The 20,243-nt window shown below is 40.2% G+C and overlaps 1 protein-coding gene across 2 annotated transcripts in view; it reads left to right on the forward strand.

Annotated features, from left to right (window-relative positions):
- The window catches only part of SEMA3D (semaphorin 3D), a 134,957-nt gene that overhangs the window by 100,164 nt on the left and 14,550 nt on the right, over nt 1-20,243 (forward strand). For both annotated transcript variants that reach the window (XM_015627970.3, XM_015627969.2), the window contains exons 11-16: nt 967-1,111; nt 11,256-11,478; nt 14,505-14,593; nt 16,403-16,444; nt 17,661-17,818; nt 19,833-19,897. In XM_015627970.3, coding sequence (XP_015483456.1) covers nt 967-1,111; nt 11,256-11,478; nt 14,505-14,593; nt 16,403-16,444; nt 17,661-17,818; nt 19,833-19,897 — 722 coding nt within the window. The remainder of the gene's footprint in view (nt 1-966; nt 1,112-11,255; nt 11,479-14,504; nt 14,594-16,402; nt 16,445-17,660; nt 17,819-19,832; nt 19,898-20,243) is intronic.

Below are 20,243 nucleotides of genomic sequence, written 5' to 3' on the forward strand. Positions count from 1 at the left end.
TAGTTGCTGTTTTAGGCAAATTATTGTTGTGAAGCCTCATTTCTGTAAGCAGCACTTTGACATCTGCTATTTCTTAGTATCAAAATTACTCTCTAAACTGATAGTTAAGTGATTTTATAATCCAGAGTTGATGAAAGGATAACCCAACTTTATCTCAGGGGGATGCACTAATTAATTTTTGATCTTTCATATCAATATTGAGGTGCTCTCTATAGAATTGTCAGAAGGAAAATTATTAATTCTGGTCTGCAAAACCTTTGAATGAAGTATAAATAATGACTAGCCAAATGCTGACCAGTATGAGTACAATGAGGAATTGCCAAGACACTCCTTAATTCAGAAGCAGTTACCACAATAGTTCTCTAGAACATATAACCACAGAAAAGACTTAAATTTAAGTAAATATTGCACAATAAATGAAATGGTTTGTGAAGCAACTAAAGTACATGCTACTTAGCAACCTGGCATGGTGTTCTTTGGAAAACTGAAATGTTTTAGATTTTTTTAGACAAATACATTAAAAAAGGGAAAATGCATGAAAATTAAATAAGTGTTTATTTTAACATCTTGGGTTTTTTTGTCTTTCCAATGCAACTTGTAATTCTTAGTGTCCTCACCTATATCACTAATATATGTAATGTGAACACAGTGTAAATGAATGTGCTTCACTTTGATAAAATTCTAATCAAAAGAGTTAATAAATGATAGCTGGAAACTGTCAGCCACTAGAAAAAATGACCCTCCATCAAGTAGTCCCAAAGGACAAACCAGGTTTCAACCGAGCAGAGTTGAAAGCTTTTAGTGACAGTAAATATCTGTAATTACCAGACCTGTACACGCCGATGTTTAGCAGCACATCAGCCGCCAGGTGTGGGGGTGATCCCAAGCCCACCAGGCTCTGTAAGTGGTTAACTGGGGCAGCACGGGGCTGTTTGCAGCGTGCACATGGGTGATCTTCCCTTGCAGCTCCGTGTTCAAGGGCTCTGCAGTGTGTGTGTACAGCATGGCGGAGATCAGGGCCGTGTTCAATGGCCCCTACGCCCACAAGGAGAGCGCGGATCACCGCTGGGTGCAGTACGAGGGCCGCATCCCCTACCCCAGGCCAGGAACAGTAAGTGTCTCCTTAATTACTCACCTCTGTTCTTACTCAGAAGCAATCATGCTTCACACCCCTCCCCAGGCTGGTAATTTATATTTTCCACTCAGGATGTTTCAAATTATCCCCTCGACTCTTCCCCTTCTGTTGACAGCTCAGTCTTCTACCTACCCTGTAGGTATATAAATATACATTTTTCCATGTCTCTGAGATAACATTTTGTCCAGACTATTTCCTGATTGTCTCTCATATTGTGGTCTCCCACTGTACAGCTATATTTCTGTCTGTTGGGATCACCTCTGACGCATCAATGCTTCATGAAAAGCCAAAGGCATTTCTTTATATAGTGTTATCATAAGGTTTTTTTATTTGTATTTCTATTATCTTATGTCTGTTAAAATCATTGAGATACTGTCATTGATTCTGTTGTGTGTAATTGTGCCTGTGTTGTGTTTTGAAGTAAAATAAGGAGGTAATTGATGGACATTTTATGTGATAAAAAGTAAGTAACAGGAAGAAAAGAGAAATTTGGTACCTGGAAATACTTTTAACCCCAGTCTCTTAGACTTCAGCTGTAACAGGCCAAAACAAGGAAGAAAACTTTGAAAAACTCTTGAAAGTTTTCTTCTCCCACTTCTGCCACAGTATTTAATTTGGAAAAGCACAGGCCAACATTACAGGTGAGGAAAAAATGGTAATTTCAAAAACCACATCAACCTTAAAAACATCATCACAACTTCAAGCAGCTCTTTGTACATAAAATGTAAAAGAGCAACAATTTTATCTGGAATAGTTCTTCATTCTCTTGGTCAGGTATTCAATGAACAAGTATTAGGCAGCCAGCCATGAGCTGTCAATGTTGGACATGGCCTAGAAGTCATCTGGCCATTCCTGCACTACTTGTCTGACCTCAGCACTGGTGTAACCTTTGCCTCAAGCCACATTATCTAGGTAATTTAGTTCATCTTTTCACACATCTCCTTGTGTCTCTGTGATTTCTTCTTCATCCTTCCACTGGACTGAGCTGCACGGTCCAGGCTGATTCTGTTTGTTGCACGTGGTGGTCCCAAGGCTCAGCAGATGCTGAGTCCCTTCTCTCATCTGAGGATGAGCCTCAGAGCAGCTCTCTCTCCAAAGACCAGGACAGCTCAGAGACTGATTTGGTCTGCCCAGGATCTGCCCTGATGGAGCAAATCTCAACTTATTTGGACAATTTAGGCATTGCCAGCTTACACATCTCTCTGTCATCCAAAATATATAATGCCCCCAAAAAGATTAATTTTTTTTGTGTGTGTGTGAAACTTCCACGGCTGGTTAAGAAGATCAGATGAATTTAATTTTAGCTACAAAAATGGTGCCAGCAAGAACAATAGCTGGTCCCATGGCATCTAAAGAGATTAAAATAACTCTCTTGAAAAACTCAGAGTGCCCCATAAGGATGAACACTTTGCACAGATAGACGGGTCATAAGCTCATTGCATTTTTGTGTGTATTAGCCATCACATGGTTGAGCTAGGATTCACAAGGAAGGAAGCATGCCATGCTGAATGAAGCATGTCAGTGCTGATCTTTATCACTGATTTGAATATCCATGGTTGCTAATTTTGTAAAAGTTGGAAAGTTTAAAGATAAATATTTTCTGTAAGCCAACCCTTAGCTCTCCAGTTGCTTTCTTTAAGCACCTGAAAGCAGCTGTGAGTACAAAAATAGTATCTTAAAAGTCCTCCAAACCTTCATAGTCAGTGGAGTTTGTCTGACCAAGGATTGAGAAGGGAAGTGGATTTACTGAGGAAAGCTGTCAGAAGAAAGCTATCTATCACTTTTGCTATGTTGATCAGGTAAATGTATTGCTGCATTGCTTTTTATCTGTTCTCTTAGTGAGCTGGACTGCAAAATACTTCAGGCTCCATTGTTTGATGTAGGGTGTCCAAATAAGTAGATTTATGCCATGCTCTTGGCTTGTGATGTTCCATGCCAAACTTGGCTATGAACGGATTTAGGGTGGGATCTGGAAAAGCAGCAAGGTGGTAAAAGGCAAGGAAAAGAAGCAGCATGAACCTTGAAGAGCACTGCACTGTGAATGCTGAAATGCTCTTCCTTAAAGATTAATTTCATCATTTTTTGCCAGCTGTGAGGTGGTTCAGGAATGCTCAGAACAAAGCCAAAGAGGGTAATCTACCCATTTTTAAGTTACTACAATATTTTTGAAATTTAAGCTCCTCCTAAGTGTTGCCTACATTTGGCATAGCTAACACTGCTCAGATTCTATATTTCTTGTATTTTAAGTTACTGGCAAAGTCTAAAAATGTCTATTCTAGGAAATGCATTGATTTCTTTTGGTGGTTGGCTTTGAGAAATGCATTGACTTCCTTTCAGCATTTATACAGAAGCAGGAGACTGCATACCCTAATTTAACTTTCTGCTCTGCTGCCTTTATCTCCTAAGTAAATAAAGCTGCTCACTATAGAGGCTGTGACTATTTTGATTTTGAAATTTTGACAAAATGCTTCCTGTGGCAATTTGTGTGTGAGATAAACTCCCAACATGACCATGATATCATGCATTCACAATGCTGAGTGGGGAACAGGCAACAGCTGCCCCTCTTTGCTCATGTCCCTCAGCTGTGGCTGCCCTCTGCCGTCATCAAAACACCCCTGGACATGGTGACAGGGGAGCTCTGGCACACTCCACAACACTGACACTGCAGAACATACAGCTCTTTAACTTCCCTCCATGGTATTAAAGTGTAAGTGGAAATAACAGGAATTAAACAGAGGTAAGGATTCAAATCTATTTCCATTTTGAATCTCAAAATGAAAAGAGACAGAAAGGAAAGGGTGAAGCAGACATCCCCAACACAAAGGGCGAGTTGAAAGCCAATGGAGCTTTTGCTCTATCTGCTTTAGCTGTTAAAAAATTGGACTTGCGAATCTGCAGCTGTCCCCAGATAACAAATCCAGTTTTCTTCCAGTCTCTTAGGGTTTTACTCAGGAAATTATCCATTAATAAAGAAACCATGGAGAACTTCCTTTATAGTGTGTTCTGCATTCTGAAGCAGAGTTTTCATAATACCCTCCCAGAAATCACAGACTGCATTTGAACAAGATTTTCAGTGAATTAGAAGAAAATTTTTCTAGTTTATATACAATTGCAGTACCATAGCAAATCATAGTGCCTATTTGAAAATTCTGATGGGGTACATACATAGGAGTAATTTCATTGATGGTGAATAAATGTTGTTAAGGTCAGATTTTTAGAGGAATGTCAGTGTTTAAAGATGCAGATTAACACTCAGTCTGATCTACTGCAGAGTGCAGGACTATTAAATGCTTGCCAAGGCAACAGCAAATGTTTTTGATGGGCCTAGATATTATACCGATCTGATTTGTCAAAAGATCAAAATAAACATCTGAATGAGCAAAGTAAGAATCTGGCAGTCTGAGTTACTTAGCCACAAGAAGCAGCCCAGCACATTGCTCTTGTCCATGAGAAGAGTTTAATGTCTCACCTCTTTCTACTCTAGATCTGAATACAGTTCTGGGCTCTTGAATTCTTTTATTAAATGAGTTCCCTTACACAACCCCTCAGATTCTCCTGTAATCTTGGAATCATAGAATCAACTGAGTTGGAAGAGACCCATCTGGATCACGGAGTCCAGCTCCTGGCCCTGTGGAGGACACCCAAATATCACACCATGTACATAAGAACATTGTCCAAATGCTTCTTTAGCTCTGTCAGGCTGGTGCTGTCACCACTTCTCTGGGGAGCCTGTTCCAGTGCCCAACTCCCCTCTGGGTGAAGAAACTTTTTCTGAAATCCAACCTAAACCTCCCCTGACTCAGCTTCATCCTTCTTCATCTTTTTTCTCTCAGTTGCTTTCTCTCCCTTTCTTCAGTGAAGCCCCTTCCTTTATTTCTTCTGGTATTCCAGAGTGCAGGCTGATCAAGATTGTGGTGTTGGTCCCATTGGGACTTGGCTGTGCCACAGGGAAGTACTGGCTGCCAAAAAGCCTCCCTTGTCCTCCCTTCTGGTTCGTTTTGCTGCTTTAATAAGTGTGTTCATAAAACATTTAGGGTGGCACAGGTTTCCCTTGTTATTTTTAGACTTATGTTCCCCTTTCACCTGTCTTTTATGGGACAGAATACATTCTTTGCTTCTCCAGTTCCTCTCTCCTTTGATCTCCCTACTGTAAAATGGGGCAGCTTAATTAAGTGAAATGTTTCACTTTATGGTTTTATTTTCCTCAGAAAGCCTCCTACACCTCCTGTTAAAAACCAGCCTGTCTTCCCCAACATGAATCACTTTCCAGCTCATGACATCCTTTTGCAGTGCTGCAAACCTTGTCACCTTTCCTCTTGGCAAAGGTCAGCAGAGAAGTGCAAAGTGCCACCTGCAGAGTCAAGTTCACTCATCCATCTGATCTCAGCTCAGTTAGCCTCAGATTAATGCTCAGTTATCTCAGCTTTTGCCATCAACAGCACAGGTGTGTTAAATGGAAAAGCAATACAAAGTGCTCAAGAAAAACACAAGAACAAATATTTCACAAGCAATGGGATACAACCATTAGAAAAATAATAGGGGACTTAAAATTTTTGTTTGTCTCATTTGTGTTTTTTGTTGCAGGGGAGGAGTGAGTTTGATTCCATTTAAAATTGGCACCATTAGTTTTTCTCCTCCTTATTTATTCCCCTCACCCCATCCCTCTTCCAAACTCAATGAGTAGCTTCAAGGTTACAATGAAAGTCTCCCCTCTGAGAGTTCAATCCTCCTGGCACAACTCATTCATCTTGTAGAGAGCATTAACGGTTTTTGTAGACATTTTAGACAAATACAAAGTGGATTGTGCAGCTCTGACCGGTCTACAGAAAAGAGGCCACATGGTACTTTGGCTTCTCAGGAACCCAAGTTTCACCTTCAGTGTGTTGAAGGTCAATGGAGGTCCCCATCTAACGCAGAAGTGAGAGGATGAAGGTAGTTCCTCTATTTTATCTGCTTTTTGCTTGATAAATCAGTGATAAGACAACTCATTTAGAGCCTGGAAGACTTTACACTCACTGTTTTTGGCTAAGATGAAAGGTAATTAGCCTATGAAAAGTAAAACACCTTCAACAGCAAGCCGTTCCCAGGACAAGGGACACCTCCTTAAGGAGGAAGACTAAGACATCTAATTCCCTGATATGAGAGGGGCTTAAGAAATACTTCACTCTTTCATGTTTCATACTGGATACTTCCATTACTCGCAAGAGTTACTTACTGGCATGGTTCTCAGTTGTTCTTGTGAAATCCAGAAAAATTCCCAGCCTGGACATTATGAAAGTGAGCAGATGCCTACTTCACTCAGTATGATCAATCTACCCCCTTCCCTGTAGGTGCTTGAGTCTCAGTGTTAAGTGGGTCTCAGAAAAAATATGACAAGATGCTTTCAAAATGGGATTTTCAACACACTTGTAATATAAACCCTTTAGAAGTTCCCAGTGAACAAAATTCTCTTTTAAGTTTGTCAGTAGACATCAACACTGCTGAGCTACAGATGTATCATTAATGGAAAGGATATATGTTTACATACCTTATAGCTAGATTCCCAAATAATTGCCACAGTTTTAATAGGTGTTAGATCCAGCAGCTCTTACTGAGTTCACTGGCTGGTGTGAGGCACTATCCAGTTTGGCAAATTGGAGGTTTATTTAGCAGTCCAGCTTCTGGCACCAGCTTTTGAGAAACTTGGCCACGTTTCTCACATAATGTTAACACAGTCACACTGTATGTCTCAGCATTGTATGACATCTGTACATCCAGCACTCTGTTAAGCTGCAAATTTAATAAGACAAGTGAAAAAAAGGAGAAAAGCTTACATACGTGTGGTGGTGTTAATTTAGTGTGTATTTACTTTTATTTGCAAAAGATTAGCCTTAACTCACCACTGTATGACCACATTTGGATACAAATAACAGGCAAGGGAATAGAAGGCATCTCTGCAGATCACCTGGGATCAGGACTTAGTCCAGAGTGATTATTGTCAAACTGAGCTCACACAGAAGGCATTTCAATAAATTTAAATAACTATTGATTCTTCAAAAGATTTGTGCCACAGAGTTTGTACAGCAGTGGAATAGAGATGCCCTTAGCAATTCCAATTCTGTTTCTGTTGGGTTTGGGGTTTTTGTTGGTTGTGTTTTTTGGGTGGCTATCTTGTTTTGTTTTATCCTTCATTTCTTGACACATATATTTTTATCAAGTTATCATTCATGGCAGCAAAGGCCTAAGCAACCTCTGAACCTCAAATTCTTGCAAAATTCTTATTTAGTGGTACTAATTTGACTGATTTAATATTTGTTTGATATCAGCTATCCAGAAGAAAAACATCAAATCTGAGCTGCTTGTTTAGAGTTCTCCACCAGAAGATAGGTTCCTCTTTTGTGCAGCTCACATGCAGCCAAGATAAGAATCTAGGTCAGGTGAGATGAATCCCTCCCTATAGCAAAAGCTGAAGGTGCTGAGAGAGCACAGTGATAGTGTTATGAGAACTTTTATGAAGCCAGATTCTCTTGTAGTCCACATGAAACAACTCTGCCGACCTACTCCTGTGACATTTGATATAAAAGCCAAGATGTCACATATCTGAGACAACATCTGGTGCTGATGATGTGAATAAATGAACTATGAACTGGGCAGAGAACACCGGTATCACTATCATGAGACCTGCAGCAGGATGTGAACTCACATTTTCAGACATGAAAGGTTGTTTCATTCACCCACTTGACCATCCTACATCCTACTGATTGCTAGGAAAGGAAGCACAAGCCTACAGGAATTGTTCTGCAGTGATGGGTGGACACAGCTTTAAAAAACTGCCTGAGAACTTTGCCAAAGGGTGGCCAAAATGACTTTCTCATTCCCCTGTTCCATCCATCATGCCACAGTGAGTGATGCCTCTGGAAATAACTCCCTTGGCCAAGCATAACAGTCACACCTGCCCAGCTGTTCTTGGTGGTCATGCTTTCTTAGGATAGGGTCCAAAGCCCACTGAAATAATTGGAAAAGGCCCTGTTGACTGTAGCAGATCTCTGGATCAAACCCTTAGTCTGTATTTCTACTAAATTAACTATGCAAGCTGGCAGAAGAGTTCCCTGCATCATTCATGGTAGGCTGTGGACCTTTGGGATTAATGTAGCAGATCTATAGTTCCATATTGTCAGAAATTTTATCCCAGTGGTTTTTAGTAAGTGATGTCACTGCTTTCATCTTCCTCTGATGATGGATTTCTGGAAAAAACCTAGGAGATCTTTTAAGACTGAAGGGGCTCATCTTTCACATAGAAATGGGCTTCTGGAATTGAGTTGTTAATAGGTGAGCAGTCAGCACATTTCCAATAGATGCAGACAGTCACTCTGAATAATGAGTGAGAACATGAACTACAGAAAAGGGACATATGGGGAAAATCAACCTGTAGTCCACTGTGAAGGGGAAATTAATTACTGCATGGTTGGGAAGTTGAAGAGGCAAATTTGTTTCTCGTCCTTTATAGAATAAATTAATGCAAAACTCTGATTCAAAGACAATTAAACGTTAACAATCACACGTTTCTCTCTATCCCAAAAAACCTTTTGTTCTCTAATTGCAAACACCTCTAAAGGTAAACATCCTTTTTTAATCCCAAAGTCTATTTTTTGTCCCAAAGTCATATTCTCCTGATACTGTTATCTTCAAAAGCCAAGCTGAATACAGCCTACCTCAAGGATGTAACCTTGCAAAGACTGTAAAAGCACAGCAGAAAACAGAATGTGGGAGATGATACCCAGCAAGCCAGAAGGTGAAGTTCTTGCAGGACTGCTGGCACAAACCCCCTAGGGATAGCTCCCTGCAGTATGTGTTTCCAGTGGAACAGATATTTTCAACTGGACTTCCCTTTTTTTCATTCTTACTTGTATTCGACTATATCTTCAAGGAGAGTCTTTTGAGTGGTTATCACAGGACAATACAACCCTTTTATTTTATTTATTTTTCTTGTCTGTTTTTTCACAGCCATAAAGAGAATTGTACAATGAAACAAAAATGACTGTGTGATGGAATTTATCTTAATTCACATTGGCACAGTTTTACTGTTCATGGGGAAATTGTCAAAAGCTATTAGATGATCTAGGAGCTTAAGATGTTTTTCAATAAACTATTTCAGATCCATTATGAAGATGGGGATGCAGAGGCTTAACTCTCATAGGCTGAAACAACACTAAGCAAGTGGGCATTTGCACAAAGTCTGTTAGCTCTCTAGATAGCCATAAAATTCAGTTCAAGCAAGGAATGGAAATAGGCTGCAGTCTCTTAAATCACTGGGGCTACAGCTCCGTTAACTAACCTGCCAGAGGTCAGGTTGAAGTGCAGACCCCTAGTCACTCTTTTGTTTAATGTTAAGATGGGCTTTGCTGTAGTTTAGGCATGCTTCAAGTGGCACCTTCCCCCTGGCAGTGCTGTGGTGGTGTTTGGGGTCTAAGGTAGACCAGGCATTGACCCCAACAGGCATTTCACATATGGCCATAGATGTGGATGTATAACATCAGCTGGTGTGTGCTTTCCTGGCTTGCTTTGTTTCTGAATATTCAGGTAGTCTCAGATACTTTTTTGTGAAGCTTTTCCTTCAGTCAGAAATTTGTGTTTAGTTGCTATTCTGCCTTACATAGTAGAAGAAATCCTAACCACAAGCCCTTAACTGGCACCATAGATTCAACACTTGTCAAACTGGATAGCTGGGAATGTGAAGTATTCTCTGTCAAAAATTGCTATGAATGAGGACTATAGAGAAATTTCACCACAAATCTTAACTTTCTCTTGATAGAATACAGAAGTATTACTGGATCACATTTCTTTCTTCACAGTCTGTTTTAGAGCTCCACCTGGCAGTAAACACAGGGATTACTTCATTTAAAACTATTAAAAAAGAAGCAATGAATAGTTAATATGTGAAAGGTTGTCATCAACTGGAAGAATGTGTCTAGTTCATTATATTCAGAATTTTAGTTCCCCAGTAACACATCTAGATTCAAAACAGAAATTTTCTCAGGCTTGGATTCGAGACTAATTGTAAAAGAAGGGACAGAAAAGAGATGCAAACAGCTGTGGGAAGGAAAGCAGAGATAGGTGATGAGAGGATCATGAATCACCAAAATAAACCACCTTGCACATATTTATTTGGGCTTACCCCGAAAGGAAAAATGTGATGGAGGTTGAAGAGGTAAGTTTGAGGGTGGTTTTCAGGCAAGATGTGTTGGAACCAACTTTGTGTAAGCTTAAGAAACAAGTGGGGTGACCAGTTTGTCATTAGGGGTCTAATAGAGGTGGGAGTGACCCCCAGCATTGGGAGGTGCATGAAGGACCAGCATTGGGAGGTGCATGAAGGACCAGAAAATGATGAGATTGTGCTGTTAAAAGCTAGAGAAAAGGATGCTGCAGCAGCTGACAAGAGTGTCAGCTCAGAGAATGAGTAAGGAAGTCAATTTTGAGAAATAATGAGCCACAGGGATTGTCTGACATCAGAACAATAGGGTTTTTTTAGAAAACAAATGCGTGTGATGTGTAGGAAGTACAGTTCAGGAAAAAGTTATGGCCTCTGATTTCAGACCAAAGGCAGAAACTCAGGCAAAAATTCAGCTTTGGGAAGAGGAACAGAAACACTAAAAGCAGAAAACCCTTGAGATGCTGCAGTTAAAGTACGTGTGCTCCTCGCTCAGCAGCCACGGGAGGGCAGCCCAGGCTTGCTCTTGGCAGCTCCTGCTCTGCTCAAGGCATCCTGCAGCAAATTTAACTGTGCTGCTAGCTGTGCCCAGAAGTGAATCCTACAGAGCATGACAGGTCTCCTTTCTTCTGGTCTCTTGTCTCTCCTTGTCTGGGTAAAATACCAAGTGTGGTATTTTGGCTGTGAGTGTGGCAGGGAACAAGGAGGTAGAATTCTCTGTACCCATACTGAGCCCATCATGAGAGTTTCTCTGGTTTTGAAACAATTCTGTTAAAAAATGAGGTATTGGTGACTAAGTGCTGCTTTGGGATGAGAAGAATAACTGAAAAATATGATTATTAATCTCTTTACAAATGTTACTGAGGAAAACTTGAAATCAAGTTGTACTTCTTTCCTAAAATTCCTCTCATCTTCTTGTTCTCTCTCATTCAGTGTCCAAGCAAAACCTACGATCCGCTCATAAAGTCTACCAGAGACTTCCCTGATGAAGTCATTAGCTTCATTAGGCGGCACCCACTGATGTACAAATCAGTTTACCCAGTGACGGGAGCGCCGGTGTTCACGCGGATCAATGTGGACTATCGTCTCACTCAGATTGTGGTGGACCACGTCATGGCAGAGGACGGGCAGTATGATGTCATTTTCCTAGGAACAGGTATGAGAGAACTTCCAGTGTCATTCTGCACAAACCCCATCCTTTTAGAGCACCTTTAGTCAGTAGGTCCGTAATAAAACTCCAGATTAATATAGTTTTCCTATGCATACAGATTCAGGAAGCATATAGGTGCTCCTGGCTCTGGTCCAGGTCTCCATGCAAGTGCTTAAATTAAGTTAATTTGTCAGTTCAAGATATCACTACTGTTGGGATTTTAATGCCTTCTGCTGCCTAGGTGATAAAACATTCAGGGGTCAGAGTACCTGAACTTTCTTAGCCTCCAAGTACTACTCAGTACCTGTCCTTACATGGTAGTCTTGTTTCCTGCTGAAAGCACATCAATAAAACTATTAAAAGAAAAGAAATTACCTTTATAGCTTCAAGGAGGACTTCCTATTATCAGTGTGACATGATGCTTCAGCATTTTATCTCATGTGATGCTGAACAGTTAAGAAGAATTTCAAATTGAGCCTAAGGCAACAATTCAGTTCCACTCAACTAATTTGAAAGATACAAATTAGCAACATTATAGCTCCAAACGTGACAAGCAGGATTGAACAGAGAGAGGTCAAGCTATTCTGTCAGGGAAAAAAACTGCTTTGCTGTTTTTCTATGGATAATTATGCATCTATTTACATTTTTATAATAGATAAATGCCTTAAGGAAAAGGTCTACTTTTCCCATAGTAATTAAATTTAGAATTACTGGATGAATTACCCTACAGCAAAGTATGCTAAGTAATATGAATATACCTATTCATAACGTTTCTGAAGTAATGTTACTCCTCTGGGTTTTTTTGTTCTTATTCCCTAATTCAACATTCTCTCACTCTCATTCTGTGTAGGTCTTATAAAGCACTTTTCACTGAGTGCTTCAGTAAGAAGGTCATTGCCATTATCTCCATCTCAGGGAAGGTGAAACTGAGGTACATAGAGGTGGCAAGTTTCATCCAAGTACAGTAGATGAGTTACTGCCATGAGCTGCAAGGAAATCAAGATTTCAGTTCAAACCCTATCCCAGTGCTATTGGATTGTCCACCATTTTATCTGGCCTATGAGCAAATTTTGTCATATGGCACAATTTGATATACGTGGATATTCTGAAGTAATTTGAGGAAAGGAGTGACTTGTCAGAGAGCATCATCTCTTGTAACATCTTGCTTGTCTCATCCTTGAAGAGTTTTCTATCTGTGTTACCACACACAGGAGTCTAGAGATAGCCTCTCTCTCAGAACTTTGATGTTTTTCAGCAAAATTGGTTTCACAACCCTTGTCTTCCAAAAAAAGACAATGTCACAGACTCTCTGTGTTCCCAAGTTAGTACAGTGGTGTCAGAGAAAAAAGCACAGTTTCATTAAAAGAGACCATTGAAGTGCTGTTTTCTCCTCTGCTGGCTGAGAAGTCTGGGGATGAGCTTTAGGAATGATGATGGAAAATCCTTGTTGCTTTCTGAGAGCAATATTAATGTAGTCAACAAAGTAAAAGGAACTCATTCCCAAACTGTTTGATGCCTAGGATTTGAGAGTGCTCACTGAAACCTACTTATCTTCTCATACAGCTAAATTACAAATTACTTTTTCTCACTCTAACCAGAAGAGTTCACTTGTAAAATTGTACAAAATAGTCTTTTAGTGGCTGTAGAGGTTGCTTTCAGATGTTTGCTGTCCTCCATTTTAAAGTTTTTCATAGAAATGAAATTGTATTGAAAGACCAGCAGTCGAGTAGTCTGAGGTTAGCTGTTCCTACCTGGCACTAAGACAAACACTTCAAGTGTAAGGAGTCAGGTTTAGAGGTGTCAAGGCCGACAGTTACCATGCAGTCACTAGATGGCACTCCATAATATGCAAACATTTATTTTTCTGCAATGCCTTCCTTAAACGTGAGTTTTCTTTTCTGTAAGTGCATGGTTTTGTTCTGTTTTATCTTCTAAACTCATTGTAAGGAAAGAAAAGAACGATAAAATTTCAATTATATAGAGAGACTGAATAAGAATATTACAAATAACCCAGGAGATGTTGAACATCAGAAGATCAGTAGCTTATTATATGTTTGAATGTACACAACCAGCTTGTACATGTGCAGGCTTTTGCAGTTATGTCAAACAAACTCCGAAAAAATGCTCTAATTCATAAGGGAAACTGTAATAATTTGGCTTTGATTGGTAATATGAACTTCAGTAGTTTGGGAAAAGAAGAATGAAAATCTCATTCATTCCCTTATAGTGTATTATTTTTCATTATCTGATACTATGCATAGAGTTTAGGACTAAGCTGCACTGCGTCATTCCCACATCCCAGCACCCAACCCACTTCCCCTGAGCAATTTCTGAGTTCTTTTTAAGGCTGTTCAAGGTTCACTAATTTGTAATGATCTGACATGAAATGAGCAGCTGTTTTTTTCACCAAGCAAGAATTCAGGATAAAACTGATGAATAGATTTAACTTAAAAAAAAATTCTAGATTACTCCAAAGAATTAATGAGTAAATTAAGATTTTGATGTTGAATTATGGTTTGTTTTTATTTTTAAATAAATGAAAAAATAAATTTTAAAAGTGCATTGCTTAACTCCTTGCATCAGAATGAAGCTTACTTGTGATTAAGGAGCTATACTGGAAACAAATGAATTCTATAAAAGAGAGGAAATAATTTTTTTCCAATTTAGTTCCCTGAGCTGGATCTCTTTGGGGTCAGATGGGGCCCAGTTCTGGCTCAGGGAAATGTGTAGAAACTTGTAGCTGGCAGCATGGCCATGCTTGTGTGTGTCTGTGTGTTTGTGTAGCAGGAGAGTTGGACCATCCCTGCCAGGAGCAGCCTGTGACTGTGTTGGCTCAGCCATACAGTGAAACCATAAATGCAGTGTATGGAGAGAGCTCTGCAGGCAGCAGTGGATGCAGTGGGGGATAGATGTGGTCAGAAAGACACATCCCTCTGGAGTAGCTTTATCCACAGGGCTGGAAATGGAGTGGTCCATGCATATGGATGTAACCCACATACCCGTGGGTTTTACACGAGGCACATTTGTTTCAGATGCAGGCACAGTCCTGAAGGTTGTGAGTATCACAAAGGAGAAGTGGACCAAGGAGGAAGTGGTCCTGGAAGAGCTGCAGGTATTCAAGGTAAGCAATGATACAACATCAATTAAATATTATTCAGGGGACTTTGTGGCCCAAACTGGCTTTGTCTGTCTGGTTGTTTGTTTACTGGAACACATTCAAGTTTCCAGAGGGACACTATGTAAATTTTTAAATGCCTTGGTACTCTTTGGGCAAGTCAATTGAAAAATGTCCAAAACCAAACAGACCGTGATTTTTCAAACCCGTGGAAAGTCTCATTTAGCCTGCTTTGTTCTAGTTTAAAAATCTTATATGAGCATTTTTTTATTATTTATACATGTTAAAATAGTAGTATTGTATTTTTAATGTAAAATTTTCTATGACCCAATTGGCATTTGGCAGTATTCTAGGTACAATAAATTTCTTTAAAAGACAAACATACAAAATTCCATGGGTGCAGAGAAATCCTTTAAAATAGCAACATTGGGAGTTGAAAACATAAGGAAAATAAGAAGTTAGTTTTGATTATCACTGTGCTTTATCACCAATCCTTCCATTGGTGAAGGATGACTCAGTATTTTTGACCATTTCAATTTGGTTATTCTGTAATGGAACCCTGCTAACACAAATTATTTCTTCATAAATACAGCTTGTAAAAAGCCCAAGATTCTTTTTGTTGCACAGGCACAATTTCTGACTAATTTCAGTGCTGATAAAGGAGCTGACATCAACATACTTTTACATCAGAAAAATGGAAACCTTTGTCTTCCCTAATGATTTTGTTTTTCATTTATTAGTTTTTTCTTAGTTCTTTGCATTCTCACTTTGCTTTCTTCTCATGCTGCACAGCTCTTCAGTTTTCACTCTGCTTTTCCATCAAAGTTCATCTTTATCCATGACATTTTGATTACTTTCTCACACATCCTCTCTCCTATGTGCTGTACAGCCCAAATTTATTCCATACTGAATAAATTTTGGGAACTTTTCCAAGTGTAAGCACAGGATCATTAAAAATTATTTCAAAGAGTTCATTTCTTCATATGCCTCTTGATACGTCATGGTATGATGAAACTTTGATTTAAAGGATCTATATGTCTTCTTCCCACTGTCTTGGACACCAATTATAAATATCACTCAGAAAATACCAAGATTACTCCATGGCCTGCCAAATAATGAGCAGTTCCTGTATGCACACCAATTTGTTGCATTCTTAGAACATAACGTCAAGGGAAAGTGTGCCATATCATATTTAAAACAAAAAAGAGGTAATTTTTTTTCTACTCAGCAGACATTCCTTCACATTTATATTGGTAACATTTATAACTGCTACCTCTATGTTTTTGAATCCAGAAAATTGAAGGGCTGAAAAAACATGCTTTATTTCCTCAAACTGCATTAATATTAAACAATAGGCTTAGATTAATCTTCTGCTGGGTCATAGATAATACCCTGAGCTTTATGCTGTTCTTACATCAATCACAGGCAAAAATTTCACTGTCTCTCATAGCCATGAAATACATCCTGGTGTAGAGATCTGCCTATGTATCCCTTAAATGGCAACTAAGCCTTTCAAAAGCAAATGCTTAATACGAACTAAAGTTGATGTGAAGGCTCATTGCCCAGGATGGGGTAGACAGAAAACTCTGAGAATTAAAGCTAATTCCCTCCTTCCAGCTGGGGAAATTTATGGGAGTTCTTTTTGGCAGCGTGAATTTCTTGATTTTCTGTTGTTTAGGGGTTTTATTAATATTTGTGTAAACCATGCAAATGAACCTATAATTTTATTTGCTTATTGTATGTTGAGTTTTGCTCTCTTTTTCACTAAGAGCAGGGAATTTGTAAACTAATATATCTTGCTATTTTATTTTTCAGCATCCTTCAGTTATCTCAACCATGGAGATTTCTCAGAAACAGGTAATCATAATCTTGTTTAACTACTGGAGGATATGAGTTGCACTGGACACCTATTTTCATGTGACGCCTGTTGCTTAGTGGCCAAACTTTCTATGGATAGCTCGTAAAATGTAACTGGAAGGAAGGAGATATGTTTGAAATTGTTTGCCTGCCTAATTCCTATTTGCTTACAAACAGTAATTTGTGTACCCAGGCTGGTAATTATTCAGGGAAACAAACCTTTAGTCATATGGTAGTGGGATTTGTAAGTGAAGCCAGTGCACATTCTTCTTCCAGCCTCCAGAAATACTTGTCTCTTTACAATCTAGTAATAAATTATTATTACTATTTTTGTTTTTATTTTTATTAGTAGTCAGGAGAGATCAGGGCCTCACTGTGCTAAAATTTGTACGCACACAACCAGTCCCCCTCCTCTAAAACTGCAGCCTGAATCTGGGTGGTCCAACCCTGGCAGCACAGGAGCCAGTCCCAGTGCGGTATCTCCTGATGGAAAACGGTTTTATGGCAGCTCCAAGCTCTCTCATGGCTCCGTGCATGTTCAGGAGGCAGCGTGACACCAGAGCCACCCCTCCCTGACCCGCTGAAGTGGCCAGAGCAGCTCTGGCACAACACGGCTCACTCACACGGGAGGAGGTATTTTGCCTTTCAGGCACGCACAGCACAGCTGGGTCCCATCTCCCATGAAAAAAGGTGGCAGGCCAGATGGAAGTGTTGCATGAGCCAGCTCCAGCTTGGACCACCCTTGGCTCCACAGGCAATCCACTCACACACTGGGGACAGGGGAGTAACATTATCTCCATCCTACCTCAGGATCAGAAGCAGAACATGAAGTTTATTCACACAAGGTCACCCCTAGTTCCCAGATCGTTAACATCATGACTGGGCAGCCCCTCGTTTTTAAACGTGTTATTAAGCCATTCTTTCCATGATTTGCTTCTGATCTTTTATTACAGCACACATCTAAAGGTGTGAGGGTGTTGAGTGCTGGTGTCTTTCCAGGACTGCAGTCCCCTTTCCTCTCTGCTGTATTTCTGGGATGGATGGGTACTGGCCAGTTCACACTGTGCCCTGAGAAACATTTTGCACTAAAGGAAGAATTTTTCCCTTGTTTTACAAAATCTGGGGTAAAGTCTGCAACTGTGGCACTAAAGAAGGGAACTTTTTACACTGGCTACTTGGAGAACATTCTAATTAATTCGCTTTGCCTGATTTGCAGCAACAATTGTACATTGGTTCCAGGGATGGATTGGTTCAGCTCTCTCTGCACAGATGTCACACGTATGGGAAGGCTTGTGCAGACTGCTGCCTTGCCAGAGACCCATACTGTGCCTGGGATGGAAACTCTTGTTCCAGATACGCCCCTACTTCTAAAAGGTAAGAAAAAAACATGATGTGCTGTGAAAGATCTTGCTGCTTGCAAGAATTTTAGATGTTCCAATTCATAACTTGTTGCCTTTTTACTTAGCATATCATTTGCCTTAAAATGTGATCATACTCTGGCCATGTTTCACATTTCTGCTCAAAGAGCTGTGAAGACAACATAGCTTTGTTTAAGTGTGTGTGACAGTAACTTGGCTACTGCAGCTAACATCATAAATCCATCACTTTCCCTTTTTATGCTGAATGTTTTAAGGCACAAGATGCTCAGATGGAGGTCCAGGTTGTGGCTAACTCTGCCCAAGAGGCAAGAGCCTCTGTTAAGCTGCTGACTTTTTCATAGTAGTTAGAAAGCAGAGTTTAACATAGCATCCCAGAGTGGTCAATAATAAAATATATTAAATTCCCTGACCTAACCCAACAATTGTATTTGTGGTCTAGCCATGAGAGGGAGACAGAGATTTAAGTACCATGATCTGACCACATTGGCAGCAGTCTTTCCACAGTGAAAGAAGCTTCATCTGAATTTTCTGTACCCACTAGCTAGGACAGCACCTTGGATCTGGATGGAGGGAGAGCACACTGCAGGGTCTAGCAGCACAGTGCCTAAGCTGTTAGATGTGTCTCCTGAAGTTTATGGCTGATTTTGTTAGAACCAGAGTCCTTCACAGCCTCTTCATTCCTCTTTGGACAAGGTCCTCCTGACAGTAATTCTTGCAGTGGGGTTGCAGTTTGAGCTCAGGCTCTGGAATGACACTTGCTACCTTAGGGGTCACAGGGCTGGGTCCTGAGCCATTGAAGTTAATGACTCATAAGTTATCATGTCATGGTGTCAAGAAACTTTATGTGTTCTCCCTCATAGCCAAAGCAAACTAAATTCAGAGAAGCATAAATGAAAGGAGAAAAGCAAGTGTTCAGGCTCACTGCAAAGTCAGTGACACATGAGGCTTGCTGAAGTCTGGGGTGGGCTGGGACACGGAGATCGATGGTCCGTGCTTTTACACAGATGTGCAGTTTGGAGAGAAAGCCAAAAGTCTGTGTCTCCAAAACAAAGGATGGGTGACTGGCCCTGGGAATCTTGCAGATCAGTTACTTGAATGTTTTCCTTCAGTGTTGAGGGCCGTGCTTTCAGCATGTCTACAGCTTTTGCTCAGTGGACAGATTGGCCCTGGCAACCTGCTCTCCTTCCAAGGCACTGCTCTGCACACAGGAGAGCCCACTGCTGAACCAGTTCCTTCCTGGGTGTCCAATTCTTCTACTGAAAAATGGAAAAAGTTTCCATTTTTTTCATAGCTCTTATGACATAAATGCAATCATACACAGAGGAATAGTTTACTTTCTTTTTAGTGCTATTACACTGAAATGACAGTAAATCATGGGGAGTTCATGCAATACCCAGAGATTGGCAGGCAAGTTAGTAGATCATCTCAGACCATTGCCTTACGTTTTTTTCAGTCCACAAAGATGAAAGATAACCAGATTTGTCAATTGTTTGTTAACAAACTAAAATACATGCTCTTCTCTCTTCATTTTAAGAATTGGTTTATTAGTTAGTATTACCTTGGGCTAATACTGAGCTTTATTTTTAATATTACCTGTTGAACTTCAGATCTCTTTTATGATCTACAACATGAAATGTTTTTTAGGTATTTGCAACACAGTCCACCCCACCAGGAGACCTCTGGTCCTAAAGCAAATTTTGACACTCTTTCTGTCACTGTATTACACACACTTTGTTTTAGGCAGATACTTTTCTCTCGCTTGTTCTCTTTCCCCTCCCAAATCAAATTTGGTTTTCCCAAATCACAGGCTCTTCTCTTGATGTCAGTTGTACAAAACTCTCTAGGCCACATGCTGCTTTGAGGGTGAGACTGGTTTTAGTTAAGACTGTAATTGTCAGCAGTAGGATGAGAGCAATGCAAGTCCACATCTGCTGAGCTCCTCTGTATTTTGTTGTTGCATTCCAGCAATTATGTCTGAAGTGTTACAAGTTTGCATGCTCTTCCCATAGGCGAGCCAGAAGGCAGGATGTCAAGTATGGAGACCCAGTTGCACAGTGCTGGGATGTGGAAGACAGTGAGTATTTTTCACTTTTCTTGGTCTTTTGTCACTTAAGCAGCAGATTTTGCTGTGAGGGTCTCTGTCTACAAAAACTTGCTAAGCTAAACAGAACAGTTGCCTTTGGCACACTCCATATCCATTATCCCATAGTTAAATTTTCAGAGCTGGGGCCGCGAAGGGACAGCCAGCATGGGATTTCACCCTTGCATCCCTTATAAGCAATCCTGCCCAGTACTCACACCAGGCAGGGAGATATGCCCCTGACACCAAAACATCACACATGTCCCTGAAAGTGGCTCATGGGATATGTGTGATGTTCCATCCAGAAACAGGGCAGCAAATCCCACAAGGAAGCTTGCAG

Source organism: Parus major, chromosome 1A, assembly GCF_001522545.3.
Source record: "Parus major isolate Abel chromosome 1A, Parus_major1.1, whole genome shotgun sequence".
NCBI classification, from domain to species: domain Eukaryota; kingdom Metazoa; phylum Chordata; class Aves; order Passeriformes; family Paridae; genus Parus; species Parus major.